The sequence below is a fragment of the Lutra lutra genome, chromosome 7 (assembly GCF_902655055.1).
Source record: "Lutra lutra chromosome 7, mLutLut1.2, whole genome shotgun sequence".
NCBI lineage: Eukaryota > Metazoa > Chordata > Mammalia > Carnivora > Mustelidae > Lutra > Lutra lutra.
The window spans coordinates 148,971,519-148,987,988 of NC_062284.1; the positions used below are offsets into that span (position 1 = coordinate 148,971,519).

Sequence of the window (16,470 nt, forward strand, 5' to 3'; positions counted from 1 at the left end):
AGATGCTGGCGAGGATGTGGAGAAAGGGGAACCCTCCTACACTGTTGGTGGGAATGCAAGTTGGTGCAACCACTCTGGAAAACAGCATAGAGGTTCCTCAAAATGTTGAAAATAAAACTACCCTATGACCCAGCAATTGCACTGCTGGGTATTTACCCTAAAGATACAAATGTGGTGATCTGAAGGGGCACATGCACCCGAATGTTTATAGCAGCAATGTCTACAATAGCCAAACTATGGAAAGAACCTAGATGTCCATCAACAGATGAATGGGTAAAGAAGATGTGGTATATATACACAATGGAATTCTATGCAGCCATCAAAAGAAATGAAATCTTGCCATTTGCGACAACGTGGATGGAACTAGAGGGTATCATGCTTAGCGAAATAAGTCAATCAGAGAAAGACAACTATCATATGATCTCCCTGATATGAGGGAGAGGAGATGAGGCATGGGGGGTTGAGGGGGTAGGATAAGAGTAAATGAAACAAGATGGGATTGGGAGGGAGACAAACCATAAGTGACTCTTAATCTCACAAAACAAATTGAGGGTTGATGGGGGGAGGGGTTTGTGAGAGGGGGCGTGGGGTTATGGACATTGGGGAGGGTATGTGCTATGGTGAGTGCTGTGAAGTGTGTAAACCTGGCGATTCACAGACCTGTACCCCTGGGGATAAAAATACATTATATGTTTATAAAAAATAAAATTAAAAAAAAAGCAAAGATAAAAAAAAATAAGCTTCATGAATTTATGAATTTTAGGGATTTCACATCTACAACAAAACATACTTATTACCTGTCTTATCAAATTGTTATTGCTAGATCTTATCCAAGTGCAATGAGTCTTTGCTCATGCTACAGAGGTCTACACGGTTCTTACAAACCTGTAGCAATAGGGTCACCCCCACCAGCGACTGCATGGGACAGGAAGAGGACAGTGTGAAAAATGGCCATTGGCTCCCGGATTTAGCCCAGCAGAAAGCATACTGCTGAAAAAAAAAAAAAGATAAATAAATAAATAAAAAGAAAAAAATGTTCATCCATTCACACAGATCCTAGAAAATAAAACGGACCCCATGGGCAGATCCATAGACCCAGTGTTGAGTCCTGAACTATAGAGAATCTGAGACCTTTGAACCTAATTGTTTCCTAGGTGTTCTCTGAAACTACTATTCGCTCCTTTATTCACTCCATGTGATCCCTGCTACAGGAGAGTGTACAGTTGGTGTCCCTTGTGTGTTCCACCAGGCATTTTCAGAAAAGATAGCTTATTTTGGAGTGTCATGTGTTCTCAGATTAAGAGGAGGCTTTCCCAGGATGGATCCTACCCAGAGTCCTGTGCATATTTGTTTTAGATTATGAGATGGGGGAATTTTGGGTGACCTTATTTTGAAAGATTTTGGACTGGAGTTTATGCATTTCTAGACTGAGGCTTTGGGGGCCATAGGGATATGATAAATGTATGGGCCTGTGGGATGGATGTGGAACTCTGGAGGTCTGACATTTGACTATGGTACCATGGTAATGTTTGGAAGTGGAGGGTGTTCCTTTATATGGTGATTTGGATTTTGTATATTTCCTTGATGTAGAGATAATAATATTCAAATATTCAAATATTTGAAAGTAAAATATGTTCAAATATCTTGAGGGTAGATACACCTGTAGTGAGCATAGCACACTATATAATCCTGTCCAATCACTGTGTTGTCCTCCAGAAACATGTAACACTCTGTGTCAATGATACTTCAGGAAAATGGAATAAAATCTCTGGAGCATCTGGGTGGCCCCCGATGTAAAGTCAAGTGCTCTTATGAGAGGCAACAGAGGGAGGTTAGGCCCCAGTAGAACTGACTCATGTGTCCATTGATGCTCTATGGTCTTCTCACTGTGAAGGTGGAGGAAGGAGTCATGAGTTTGAAAATGCAAGAGGCACAGCTTTGGAAACCAGGAGGAACACATTCAACCCCAGAGCTTCTGCAGGGGTGTAGCCTGCCAACACTGACTGTAGCCTAGTGTACTTGATTTCACATAGACCTCCAGATGGTAGGAGAATAAATATGTGTAGACCTGAGCCCCGTGTGTGGTACCTGGACACACTGATCACAGGAACTACTACAGGGTGGGATGTAAGTGTCACACTTTCACGGAGTCTCATGTTACCCATGTTGTGTGATGGCCAGCAGTACTGACCCAGGGACAGGGACGCTCCCAGGCTGTAGTCTGTGAGGATGAGCCTCTGCAGGAATTCAGCACTGAAGGGGGACAGCAAGGATGATGTGCTGATGTAGACTGAGCTTGAACCTGGCACACCTGTCAGCCCATGACTTGTGACCATGAGTTCCTAACTGTCCTACCAGTAAATGATGTGTGTGATGATCAAATGTAGATTAGGATATAGAAATTCATCTATGCTTCTCATGCCCTTTCTTTTCGCCAAACACATTGTCACATTTCTGATGTCAGGAGAGAAGATCCAAACCTGTTAGGGATCAAGCTACAGTCCTGGACTCTGCAGGCTGACACCTCCCTACTCTTCCCAGATGTAGCCTCTGCAGATATTACCACTTACTGACCACATAGAGGTTGCAAATATCCCCTCTAATAGTAATAGTAATAGTAATAATAATGATAATACATATATACATACATGCATACATAAAATAATGGTAAATAAAAAGTTTTATTACCCTCCTTAATACCCAGCACCAGGCTCCCCATTCCCCTCTGCCCTCACCTCTAAAACTGTCAGTTATTTTCTCAGAGTCCAGAGTCTTTCATGGTTCATCTTCCCCTCTGATGTACCCCAACTCACTTTTCCCTTTCTTCTCCTAATGTCCTCCCTGTTAGTCCTTGTGTTTCATAAGTAAGTGAAACCATACGATCCTTGACTAACTTTGCTCGACTTGCTTCACTCAACATAATCTCCAGCCCCATCCATGTTGATGCAAAAGTTTGGGTTATATATATATATATATATATATATATATATATATATATATATACACACACACACACACAATGAATCTTGGAACACTACATCAAAAACTATGATGTACTGTATGGTGACTAACATAACATACACACAGACACACATGCAGTATTTTTTACATTTTACAGATATATGTTTTATTTTAGTCCTTTTTTCACTCCATTACCCTCTCTCTCTCTCACTCTCCCACTCTCTCTCTCTCTCTCTGTATGTATGTGTGTGTGTATGTATATATGTATGTATGTATGTGTGTGTGTGTATATATATATATATATTTCTTTTTCAAAGAAAGCGAAATTTTGGGATTTAGTGTCCTCTAAAACACAGACTAAAATTCTCTCAGTCACAAGTGGATCACCTGGTTTTGTCCATCCTGTGAGATTATAGCCCCCCCCTTTAGTTTAGTTTAGTTTTGTTTTGCTTCTCTGTTATGGTTGCTGACTGCTTGGATTTGTCTATGGTGTATTCTGCTTGGGTCATTGTTCCTATTTTGGACTCTTCTCACCCTCTCATATGTACTTTTCTGAGCAAAATGACTGGAAGGAGGAATTCACAGAGTCTGAATAGTATATGTTACTTACAACATTGCTAATACATAAGACTAACTGAAGATCCTTACCTGGAGCCTGATGGGCCAAGTGCATTGAGAAACTACTGAAGGTGAATCCAGAGGTTGCACAGGAGAATCTCAGAGACACCCCCCTCCCCTCAGGCTTCATCAGATCTCTCCAGACTCCACCAGATGCACCTCACACTGGAAAACTGCAGGCACAAGACATCCTGCTCATGAAACTGTCACAGATCCACTATCACTCAAATCCACCCACATGCTCAATGTGTCTTTTTCAACATTAAGGACCTTTTGAGATTGCAAAAAAAAAAAATATATATATATATATATCTGACCAAGGAGGAGGGGCCAAATGGCAGAGAAGTAGGAGACCCTGTTTCAACCTGTCCCCTAAAGTGAGCTAAATATCTACCAGAACACCCTGAACACCCATGAAATCAACCTGAGAGGTAGGATTATACACTCCTGGATCTCCGTGGGAACAGAAGACACCAGTGAAGAGGTAAAGCAGAGTGGGAATGCTTGGACTGATATCATAGCATAAGCAGAAGGGGAGGGAGGCACCAGAAGTGACCCATTGGAAAGTACTACCCCAATATGAACATCCCCTGTGGTTGGGGACCAGCATTAACTTGGAATCTGGTAAAAAGAACCCAAAAAGAGCAAAAGATCTTAACGAGAAACTTGGAATCGGGTGGTCACTGGCATGGGCCTAAGCCCAGATACCCAGGATGACCACCACTGGTGACCACCCATGCCAGAAAGAGTGTGGCAGAGCCTCCAGTTCCTGGTCCCTGTGCCTCTGTGCCCCTGGCTGTGTGTTGCTTGCACTACCACTCAGCTTGGCTCCATGCATGGGAGGGTTGGCGGGTGCTCTTTAGTACCACAGCCTTCTGCCTTCTGTGCACACTGCACAAGCAGGGTCTGCCCATGAGCTCCCCACCCGTGCCTGAGAGAACTTGATGTGAATGCTAACCGGCAGTCTCTAGGGCCACCTGGGGAACTGGATGCTCCCAGCCTGAGCCTGAAGGAACTTGGTGAGATCTATGCCTGGGATTCTCAGCAGCAGCAGCCATGCAACTGAGCACACCTGGCAGCTTGGGCCCAGTCACCAAACAGCAGTCTGAGCACAGGGAGCCACTGGAAGAGGGCTCTCTGGACCAATATCACTATTGGATTTAGTGGCACAGGGGTGCAGAGACAAGCGGGGGCTTGGAGTGTCCCCTGAGACAGTGGCTGGGGATGCGCACCACCTGTGGAAGCTTGCGCTGTTCAGCGGAGTTTACAGAGGGGGAGTCTGTGTGTTCTGGACCACCAAGAGGGGAACAGACTGAGGCTTCTCTCTGAGACAGAGGTGTGGGTGCAGTTTGCTTTACACTAAACCTCCAAAAAGGCACAAAAAGGCACACAAAAAACAAAACAAAAACAAAAACAAAACAAAACAAAACAAGAACAACAACAACAAAAAAATAAAACAATCTTCCAGAGAACAAAAGCCTGAAAAACTGGTTTCCACAGAGCCCAGCACCTTGATAGGGGGCAGGACAACACAACCGAAGCAAGACTGGCTGAAAACAATATGGCAGACCTCTACCCCAGAAGGCAAGCCAAAAGAAAGAAAGGACAACCACCACATGGTCCCCAGAAAACTGTAAAACCCCAACATCTGGAGAAAACAATAGCTTAAGCTCATGGTAATTGCCCTAAAACCTGCATATTTTATAGATACAACTTCTTTGTTTTGTTTTGTTTTGTTTTGTTTTGTTTTTATTCATTCTCAGGATTCTTTTTTTTTTTTTTAAGATTTTATTTATTTATTTGACAGAGAGAGATCACAAGTAGACGGAGAGGCAGGCAGAGAGAGAGAGAGAGGGAAGCAGGCTCCCTGCCGAGCAGAGAGCCCGATGCGGGCCTCGATCCCAGGACCCTGAGATCATGACCTGAGCCGAAGGCAGCGGCTTAACCCACTGAGCCACCCAGGCGCCCAATTCTCAGGATTCTTATTCTTTTAATTTCCTAAACCTACCGACCATTAGAACCAGAGGTTTAATACAATATGTTCCATAATCGCCTTTTAACTTGAACTTTTTCATACATACACCTGTGTTTTTCTTTTTCTTTCCATTTTCTACTTTTTTAAAAATACATTTAGATAATAGGCTTCAAAGTAATCCTTTTTCCCTATTCAATACTACCCCAGTATATAAGTCAGTTTTAATCTCCCTTTATCTCTGGAACATTGAGTTATTTAACAAAGATAACAAGATACACCCAGGAAGAACCAAAATAACCTTCCTCACCCACATTAAAATTTACAACCACCATCCCATCTTTTTCTTCTGTTAGTGCTTCCATGTATTTGTTTTTGTTCTGATATTATATAAATCTTATTCTTGGGGCTCATTTTGGCTGGGTTCTCCTTTTTTATTCCTTGTCATTTAATTTTCTCAGTCTTTGTACATTTCTGTTTGTATAGACAGCATGTGGAGTGGTCCTGTCGTTTTATCCAGTCTGCACTCTGTGCCATTTTATGGGAGCATTTATGCCGTTCACATTGAGAGTGACTATTGAAAGATACATTTTTATTGACATCAAGTTGCCTGTGGAGTCCTTGTTTCTAGAGACTGTCCCTGTAAATTTCTGTTGTGTGTCACTCTTGGGCTCTTTCTCCTTTTGTAGAACCCCTATGAATATTTCTTGTAGTGTTGGTTTAGTAGTCGCATACTCTTTTAAACCTTAGCCTTCTTGGAAGCTCTTTATCTCTCCATCCATTTTGAATGTCAACCTTGCTGGATAAAGTATTCTGGGCTACACATTCTTCTCATTTAGTGCCCTGAGTATGTCTTGCAAGCCCTTTCTGGCTTGCCAGGTTTCTGTGGACAGGTCTGGTGTTATTCTGTTGGTCCTTCCTCTGTACGTAAGGAATCTCTTCCCCCTAGATGCCCTCAGAAACTCTTGTCTAAAATTATGGTTCGTAAGTTTCACAATAAAATGTCTTGAGGCCTTTTTAGATTCATTGATCTTGGTGGTTACCCTTTCTGCTTCTAGGACATGAATGGCTGTTCCAGTCCCCAGACTAGGGAAATTTTCAACCAGAATTTGATCAATGATATATTCCAGTCTTCTCTCTTTCTCCATGCCCTGAGGAAACCCAATGATTCTGATGTTGGAAAGCTCCATGGCATCATTCATTTCCGTAATTGTGTTTTCAGGGCTTCTAAGCTGTTTGTTTCAGGCTTCCTCCTGATCCTTTTTGCCTATCCGTTTGTCCTCTAGATCACTAATTTTATCTTCTGCCTCATTTACCCTAGCTGTTAGGCTATTTAGATTAGATTGGATCTCATTGAGAACATTTATAACTTCTGCCAGATCAGCTCTCACTTCTGCCTTTAGAGATTCTATGTTGTCACCAATGGTTTCCTCCACCCTAGACATTACCTGGATAACTGTTACCCTGATCTCCCTTTCTGTCATAATGTTTATGTACATATCCAATAGTTCTGATGGAGAGGGCACAATCTCTGAATTTTTCCCCTGTTGGATGTTCATCCTCCTAGTCATTTTAGTGAGAGGTGGATGATTGGATGAGAGCTGAATATATCAACCACGTTCCAGGCAAGGTGCACCATCGGAGCAATCAGAAATCACCATCAAAAAGAAAGAAAATAGAAAAAGGAGAGAGAGAGAGAAAGAGAGAGGGAGATAATAGAAAACCTCACCAAAATGAGCCCCAAAAGTAAGATTCATAAGGTATATAAACAAAATAGGATAAAAAGATCCACAAAAGTAAATAACAAGAACAAAAAGAAGAACCGAGTCAAATGAACTCCAAGAATAAGATTTATTTAATACCAGAACAAAAACAAGTACACAGAACCACTGACAGACGAGAAGGATGGGAAGGTGGTTATACATCCTCGATATAGGCAAGGAAGTTACTTTGGTTCTTCCTGGGTATATCTTGATATCTTTGTTAAAGACTCAACATTCCATATATAAAGGGAGATTAAAACTGGTTTATATATAGGGGTAGTATTCAATAGGGAAAAAAGGATTTCCTTGAGATTAAATATATATGTATATTAAAAAAGAAAAAGAATAATAGAAAAATAAAAACGCAGGTGTATGTATGAAAAAAGTTCAAGTTAAAAGGTTATTATGGAATAAGTTGTATTAAACATGTAGTTGTAATGGTAAATTGGTCAAAAATTTTTTTAATATCCTGGATTGAATTAAAAGTAAAACGTGTGTCTATGAAATATACAGGTTTTAGGGCAATACTCTGAGCTTAATATATTGTTTTCCATGATGTAGGGGTTTTACAGTTTTATGAAGACCCTGCGGTAGTTGTTCTCTCATTATTTTAGCTTGCCTTCTGGGGGAGGGACCTGCTTCATTCTTTTCAGTCAGTCTTGCATGGGTTGAATCATCCTTGCCCCTATCAAGGGGCTGTGCTATATTTAAAGTAGTTTTCAAGACTTTTGTTCTCTGGAGGGTTTTGTGCTTTTGTGGCTTTTTCTTTTCCTTTTTTTTACGCATTCTTATCTGTTTTTTTTTTTAATTTTAATTTAATTTTATTTCTTTAGTGTTCCAAGATTCTTCATATATGCGCCAAACCCAGTGTTGCATGCAATATGTGTTCTCCTTAATACCCACCACCAGGCTCACCCAACACCCCAACCCACTCCCCTCCAAAACCCTCAGTATGTTCCTCTGAGGCCACAGTCACTCATGGTTCATCACCCCCTCCACTTTATGCCCACTCACTTCTCCTCCCTTTCTCCCACTATCCTCCCTGTTATACCCTATGCTCCACAAGTAAGTGAAACCAAATGATAATTGACTCTGTACTTGACTTATTTCACTCAGAATAACTTCTTCTAGTCCTGTGCATGTTGGTACAAAATTTGGGTATTAATTTTTACTGAAGCAGGCATAACACTCCATAGGATATATGGACCATAACTTTTTTTATCCATTCGTATTTTGAAGGGCATCTTGGCTCTTTCCACAATTTGGCGACTGTAGCATTTGCTGTTATGAAAACTGGTGTACAGATGGCCCTGCTTTTCACTGCTTCTGTACCTTTGTCATAAATACCCAGTAGTGCAATTGCAGGGTCAGAGGGAAGCTTTATTTTGAATTTCCTTAGGAATCTCCACACTGTTCTCCAAAGTAGCTGCACCAACTTGCATTCCCACCAACAGTGTGAGAGGGTTCCCCTTTCTCCACATCCTCTCCCACACACGTTGATCCCTGTCTTGGTAATTTTGGCCATAGTACCTGGTATAAGGTGGTATCTCAATGTGGTTTTGATTTGAATCTACCTGATGGCTAGTGATGATGAGTATTTTTTCCTGTGTCTGATAGAAATTTGTATGTCTTCCTTGGAGAATTGTCTGTCCCTGTCTTCTGCCTATCTTTTGCCATGATTATCTGCTTTGTGTGTGTTGGTTTGAGGAGTTCGTTATAGATCCTGGATATCAGCCCTTTGTACTGTCATTTGCGAATATCTTCTCCCATTCCCTGGGTTGTCTCATTGTTTTGTTGACTATTTCCTTTGCTGCGCAGAAGATTTTGATCTTGATGAAGTCCCAAAAGTTCATTTTCACTTGTGTTTCCTTTGCCTTTGGAGACATGTCTTGAAAGAAGTTGCTGTGGCAGATGTCAATGAAGTTACTGCCTAAGTTCTCCTCTAGGATTTTGATAGATTCCCACATCACATTGAGGTCGTTAACCACTTTGAGTTTACTTTTGTGAATGATGTAAGAGAAATGTCAAGGTACCTTCTTCCATACATAGCTGTCCAATTTTCACAGCACCATTTATTGAAGAAACGGTCTTTTTTCCACTGTATTTTTTTTTCATTTTTTCGAAGATTATTGGACCATAGAGTTCTGGGCTCTCTACTCTTTTCCACTGACCTATGTGCCTGTTTTTATGCCAGTACCATGCTGTCTTGGTGATCACAGCTTTGTAGTAAATCTTGAAATCAGGCAACGTGATGCTCTCCAGGGTTGATTTTCTGTTTCAACATTTTCTCAGCAATTCGGGATCTCTTCTGGTTCCATATAAATTTTAGGATTGTTTGCTCTAGTACTTTGAAAAATGCCAGTGGAATTTTGACCGGGATGGCCCAGAAAGTATATATTACTCTGGGAAGTGCAGACATTTTTACAATGTTTATTCTTCTGATCCATGAGCATGGAATGGTCTTCCATCTTTTTTTTTTTTTTTTTTTTTTTTTTTTTTTTTTTTTGTCTTCCTCAATTCCTTTCATGAATATTCTGTAGGTCCTTGATACAGATCCTCTACTTCTTTGGCTAGGTTTATTCAAAATTCGGAAATCAATCAATGTGATAGAACAAATAAATAAGAGAAGAGAGAAGAACCACATAGTCCCCTCAATTGATGCAGGAAAAAAAAAACTTTGAAAAAATACAATATCCATACCTGATTGAAATTCTACAAAGTATAGGCATAGAGGGAAAATTCATCAACTTTACAAAATTTATCTAGGAAATACCCAAAGCAAATATTATTCTCAATGGGGAAAAGCTGAGGATCTTCCTTTTGAGATCAGGAATACGAAAGGATGCTCACTCCCACCACTCTTTTTCAACATAGTATTCAAAGTCCTAGCAAGAGCAATCACACAACAAAAAGAAATAAAAGGTATTCAAATTGGCAAAGAAGAAGTCAAACTCTCCAAGTTCACAGATGGCATGATACTTTATATGGAAAGCCCACAAGAGTCCACCCCCAAACTACTAGAACTCATACAGCCATTCAGTAATGTGGCTGGATACAAAATCAGTCACAGAAATCAGTTGCTTTCTTATACACTAACAATGAAAGTATAGAAAGGGAAATTAGAGAATCAATTCCATTTACTATTGCATCAAGAACCATAAGGTACCTGGGAATAAAGACTACAGAGGACTCGTATCCAAGATCTATAAAGAAATCCTCAAACCAACACACAAAAAACAGATAATCACATCAAAAAATGGGCAGAAGATATGAACAGACCTTTCTCCAAAGAAGACATACAAATGTCTATGAGACACATGAAAAAAATGTTCATCATCACGAGCCACCAGGGAGATTCAAATTAAAACCACATTGAGATACCACCTTACACCAGTTAGAATGGCCAAAATTAACAAGACAGAAAACAACGTGTGTTGGAGAGGATGTGGAGAAAGGGGAACCCTCTTCCACTGTTGGTGGGAATGCAAGTTGGTGCAGCTGTTTTGGAAAAAAGTGGGGAGATTCCTTAAGGAATTGAAAATAGAGCTTCCCTATGACCCTGCAATTGTGCTAGTGTACATTTATCCCAAAGATACAGATGTAGTGAAAGGAAGGGCTATCTGTACCCCAGTGTTCATAACAACAATGGCCACAGTTGCCAAACTGTGGAAAGAACCAAGATGCCCTTTAATGGATGAATGGACAAACGGATGAATGGATAAAGAAGATATGGTCTATATATACAATAGAGTGTTATGCCTCCTTCAGACAAAATGAATACCCAACTCTTGTATCAGCATGGACAGGCCTGGAGGAGATTATGCTGAGTGAAATCAGTCAAGCAGAGAGTCAATTATCATTTGGCTTCACTTACTTGTGGAGAATAAGGAATAACAGGAAGGACATTAGGAGAAGGAAAGGAAAAGTTAATCAGGGGAGAGTGGAGGGGGGTGATGAACCATGAGAGACTATGGACTCTGAGAAACAAACTGAGGGTTTTGGAGTGGATGGGGGTGGTGGTTTAGGTGAACCTGGTGGTGGGTATTAAGGAGGACACATATTGCATGGAGCACTGGGTGTGGTGCATAAACAATGAATCTTGGAACATTGAAAAAATAAAATTAAATTAAAAATAATAAATAAATCTCAAAAGGATCAAGTTACTTGCAAATATATGACAAACGTGAATAGACACATAGGAATACATGGAACATTGCCAGCCATTATTTCCAACAACTATAAGGAAAATTTTTGGTTGTTTGTTTTTTATATGATAAAATTTTCACTCTCTACCTCCACATGCCAGCGAAGTAGGAACAGTGATATTTATAGTGAATTATGGCGGTAATCCACAGAAAGTGACCCAGCAGTCCCACGGGTAATGGAACTGGTAAAGGAGTTTATTGCATTATAAATGTATATCATGTATTCATGTATCTGGAGGAAAGATTGAACGTGTTGAATATGGGGAAGCCTCTGGGTCTGACACACTTCCATGTCCATGTGAGCATTCATGCACATGGCCCACCCATCTCTCGCACATCCACCCAGCTGCACTGATGTGCAGGCCCGCCCACTGCCACACCCTGTGACTGTGACCTCATCTCCACAGGTGGCCCCCAGGGGTGGGGAGCTGGTAGTATGAAGTAGCTCTCTATTCTGTCAGGTGCTCTAGACCTGGCCCTCACTAGGATCTACCCTTGATCCATTCTTGCTGACAGATATCTCTGAGCAGGGGCATAAGGCTGGAAAAGGGCCAGGTCATCATGAGGACGCTCTTCTTGCTGCTTGCTGTCTGGGCAGGGTTGGCTCTTGTCCAATGTTCTCAAGGCCATCCATCATGGCGCTACATCTCCTCTGAGGTGGTCATTCCCAGGAAGGAGCTGCACCATGGCAAAGGCATTCAGATACGAGGCTGGCTATCCTACAGCCTGCGATTTGGGGGCAAGAGGCACGTTATTCACATGCGGCGCAAGAAACTGTTTTGGTCCAGACATCTGCTGATGATGACTCAGGACAACCAAGGAGCCTTGCAGATGGACTACCCCTTCATTCCTCCAGACTGTTACTATGTCGGCTACCTGGAGGAGATTCCTCTTTCCATGGTCACCATGGACACATGCTATGGGGGTCTTGAAGGTATCTTGAAGTTGGATGACCTTGCTTATGAAATCAAACCCCTCAGCGGTTCCCAAAGTTTTGAGCACATTGTTTCTCAGATAGTAGCAGACATGAATGCGACGGGACCTACCTATAAACTGGGACATCGGGAGGTTAGGGATCCCCTATTCTCTCAAGCAAATGCTAGTGTTGTCCCCAGGATCTCTAGTAAGATGTATTCATCCCATCACGGAAATATGAAAGCACTTGCCCTAAGTTCCAACTCAATGTATACTGTGTTTAACAATGTGTCAAAATGTGCCCAATTCCTGATAAGGGTATTTAGTTTAATTGACACATTCTTTCAAGCTATTGATATCAATTACTATATTGGATTCATGATCATTTATGATCAGGAAGATCCAACTTACTTGGAGTATTATCATGAGGTACATAGTCCATATGTTCGATATTATCAGTCTTTTTTATATACCGTTCTTGAACCACATTCATCCATAATTTTGATTAAAGAAGGGCCAGAGGATCATAATTATGAACCTGAGTTATATGGTATTTGCCATAAACAAAACCTCATCATGCTTGGTTACCTAGGCAGACAGTATCTTTTGTTGTCTATCACAGCAGCACAAAAGGTGGGAAAAAATTTTGGTTTATTCTATGATGGGAAATTTTGTTTTTGTCAGAGAAGGTCCATGTGTATTATGCACAGACCACTGTCTCTGACAGATTCCTTCAGTAACTGTTCCTATATGCATGTACAGCACATAGTGGGTCGTGGGAAAGGTGAGTGCCTATTCAGCACCAAAATGGTATATTTAAATAAAAGCCTGACCCACGATCGTTGCGGAAACTACATACTGGATCAAGGCGAAGAGTGTGACTGTGGCTCCTTCAAACAGTGTTACAACAACCTCTGCTGTACAAATGATTGTACCTTCACCATAGACAGCAAATGTAATACAGGCCGATGTTGTACAAACTGCACCTATTCCCCTCCTGGGACACTGTGCAGACCAATCCAAAATATATGTGATCTTCCTGAGTACTGCCATGGGGAGTCCTTGGCATGCCCTGGTGATTTCTATATGCAAGATGGAACCCCATGCACAGAAGAGGGTTACTGTTATCATGGAAATTGCACTGACCGCACTGTGCACTGCCAAGAAATCTTTGGCAAAAATGCTGTGAAAGGTGCAGATGCCTGCTATACCATAAATAGAAGAGGCAATAGATACGGACACTGCAGAAGAATCGAAGGGAGAATGAAAGCTGACTTCTGTGCAATCGAAGACATTTATTGTGGAAGGCTGCAGTGTGGTAATGTCACACACCTCCCCCGCTTGCAAGAACATGTGGGATTCCATCAGTCTCTAATCTCAGGATTCTGGTGTTTTGGACTGGACTCACATCGCTCCACAGGAGCAAATGATGTTGGTCATGTGAGACCTGGTACCCCCTGTGCTCCAGGAAGGTTCTGTAACAATACTTACTGTAATGGCAGTGTGGTCCAGCTGAATTATGACTGTTTACCTGAGAAATGCGGCCACAGGGGGATTTGCAACAATAACAGAAACTGTCATTGCCATATAGGCTGGGGTCCTCCATGGTGCATTGATAGGGGTGCTGGTGGGAGCATAGACAGTGGACCCCCTCCAAGTAGAGTGCGGTTAGTCTTGCAGAGTCATGAATCCCTGATATATCTGAGAGTGGTCTTTGCTCGAATTTATGCCCTAATAACTGCACTCCTCTTTGGATTCACCACAAATTTAAGAACTAACAAGAGAGTTACAGTTAAGGAAGAGAAAGTTGGTGAAGCTCATCATGAAATCAGACTGCAGAGCCCTGAACAACAAAAGCCAGTCCACAGGAGAATGGCTGAAACTACAGTAGGAGGAGACAAAGCTGACATCCATGTTTCCAGGAGTCTGGAGGAGACACAGGCGTCTCAGGGCACATCACAGTGGTCCCTGCCCACATCCCTGGGGACTCTGCGCACATTCCAGGGGTCCCAGAGTGCAACACAGGTGTCTCGGCGCACATCACAGCTGTCGAGGCTCACAACACAGAGTTCCAGGCGCACATCACTGGGCTCTCGGCACACAGCACCAGTCTCTCACACCAGTTCTGTGATAGGTCACTGACAAGCATTCTGAAATAAAACTTGAAAAGTGCACAGTGGTGGTGTCTCCATATCTTTGTAAGGCTGTAAGAGCCCACATAGAGCCGAGACTCTGTCCAGAGTACCTGAGTCAGCATCGGAGAATTGAACCGAGGTCCTTGGGTGCAGAATTAAGGGAAGTTACCACAGGCTCCTGTAGGGAAAACTCATTACATTTCTACAAAATGGTGCTCATGACCAGTGAGGATTTTCTTATTGCTCAGATAATCTCTCTTTCTCCAGTCCCAAAGAGGGTCCAGGGTGATGGAGCACTATTCCCCACCCATGTTGCCTGTCCCACACTGGGGTGGCTCTGGGCAGGAGAAGGGGACTCAGGTGTGATCCCAACTAGTGCAAGCTGTGCCTGAAGAGTTACTTTCTGAATACAAGACTGAGACCATTTTCCTGAACATTGAATCCCATGAAATTAATCAGAAAATAGGCAGAAGTGCCCACTGATGACTCTGGAACCCAAGAGAGCCCTAGGAATATTTATCCCTCCCTTCTCTCTTAGTCTGAATTTCAGGGAGCTGAGCACTGATATTAGCTGTGTAGGTAAACACAAACAATCAACTTATTGTTCTGAGCTGCTGCCTGGGCACGGGACACAGAGTCCCATGAAACTCACCACCCCCCCAACACCCTTGGATGGGCCTGCCTGGGAGTCCCACTCTGGTTCCCCAGGCATCTTATAATGTAGCCACACAGAGGTGAGCCTGTGAAACATTAAGAACATCAGCCCCATCCACCTCCTTTGTGATTAGGTTCTTGCTGTCCTGTTCTCTATCTCCTGCTCCCTGGGGTCTATGGTGGTGGTCAGGCCTAACCTGGGTCATTGTGCATCCCTGGCTTCTGGGCTCAGTAAACCATAAAATCTGGAACTCCACTTCCACTGTGGGATGTAGAGAAACCACACCTCCAGTCAAAATGGTCATGTGGGTCTCATGTCCCCAGAGGGGAAGCTCAGATGCCAAGGAAGTCACCTGTTTACCTACAGTATGTAACTGGACACAGACTGCATGCTCATAATTCAATACAGAAGCTGTGGGTTCCCAACATAATTGTCCATAAGGGTGGGTTTGGGAAACTGCCCATGCCCCCAGCAATGCCTTGGAGCTGAGAATGCCTCACTCACCTCCTCACCCAGATCACTCAGCTTCTCTGAGGAGGAGCTGCTGCTTGTTGGTGGTCTGCAACATCGCTTGAGCTGATGACAGGTATTGCCAGAAGCCCCAGCCTAAATTTTCAATGATGTAAAAGGTCAGACTCTTGGCACAGACCAATCAACAGGCACCAGTCTGGGGAGCCCCAAGTGTGTGTATTTCCTATTTGTATCTAAACAATACTAAGCTGGATGTTGGGGATGGTTGAGATGAGCTATAATTACAGGGGCAGGCCTGAGTTGAAAACAGGGGTGCTAACTTGGAAAGTAAGGCCCTGCCTCTTTCCCCAGGTAGGAACCTGGTGCGCAGACTATTTGGTTCTAGGATCCAAAGGTGGTGCCCCTAAGTTTCTGCCATTTGAGAGACCAGATGCTCAACACGTTGTGGGGCATCAGGGAGTCAGGTATATAACTTAGAGCAGCAGCCCTAGGCAGTGACATGGCAACTCTATCATGGACATCATGCCAGCCTGTGCAGAGACATTGGCCAAGGCAGGCATCCAGTGTGGGTGCAGCCCTTGTTACTATCCCCAATCACCCCCAGACTCTCAGGGGTTGAGTGGGACACCCGAGTGCAAAAGGCCACCATTCATTAGTTGAGGAAGAGGCAACTTCCATCCCAGGTATTCCCGGTCACCATGTATCAACATGTCCAAGGACCAGCATGAGTGAGACAAAGGGATAGGCAACCACATCATCGTGGAAATGCAAGGTT

The 16,470-nt window shown here is 42.7% G+C and overlaps 1 protein-coding gene across 1 annotated transcript; it reads left to right on the forward strand.

The window, feature by feature from the left end:
- The first annotated feature begins 11,989 nt into the window (after positions 1–11,989).
- Positions 11,990–14,576, forward strand: LOC125105044 (disintegrin and metalloproteinase domain-containing protein 21-like). The gene has a single exon (XM_047738073.1). The coding sequence runs from the start codon at positions 12,081–12,083 to the stop codon at positions 14,574–14,576; it is 2,496 nt and encodes an 831-aa protein (XP_047594029.1). The 5' UTR covers positions 11,990–12,080.
- The last annotated feature ends 1,894 nt before the right edge of the window (positions 14,577–16,470 follow it).

Excerpts from the sequence above, each read along its gene's own strand:
- LOC125105044 (XM_047738073.1), top strand. The coding sequence starts at position 12,081 with ATGAGGACGCTCTTCTTGCTGCTTGCTGTCTGGGCAGGGTTGGCTCTT.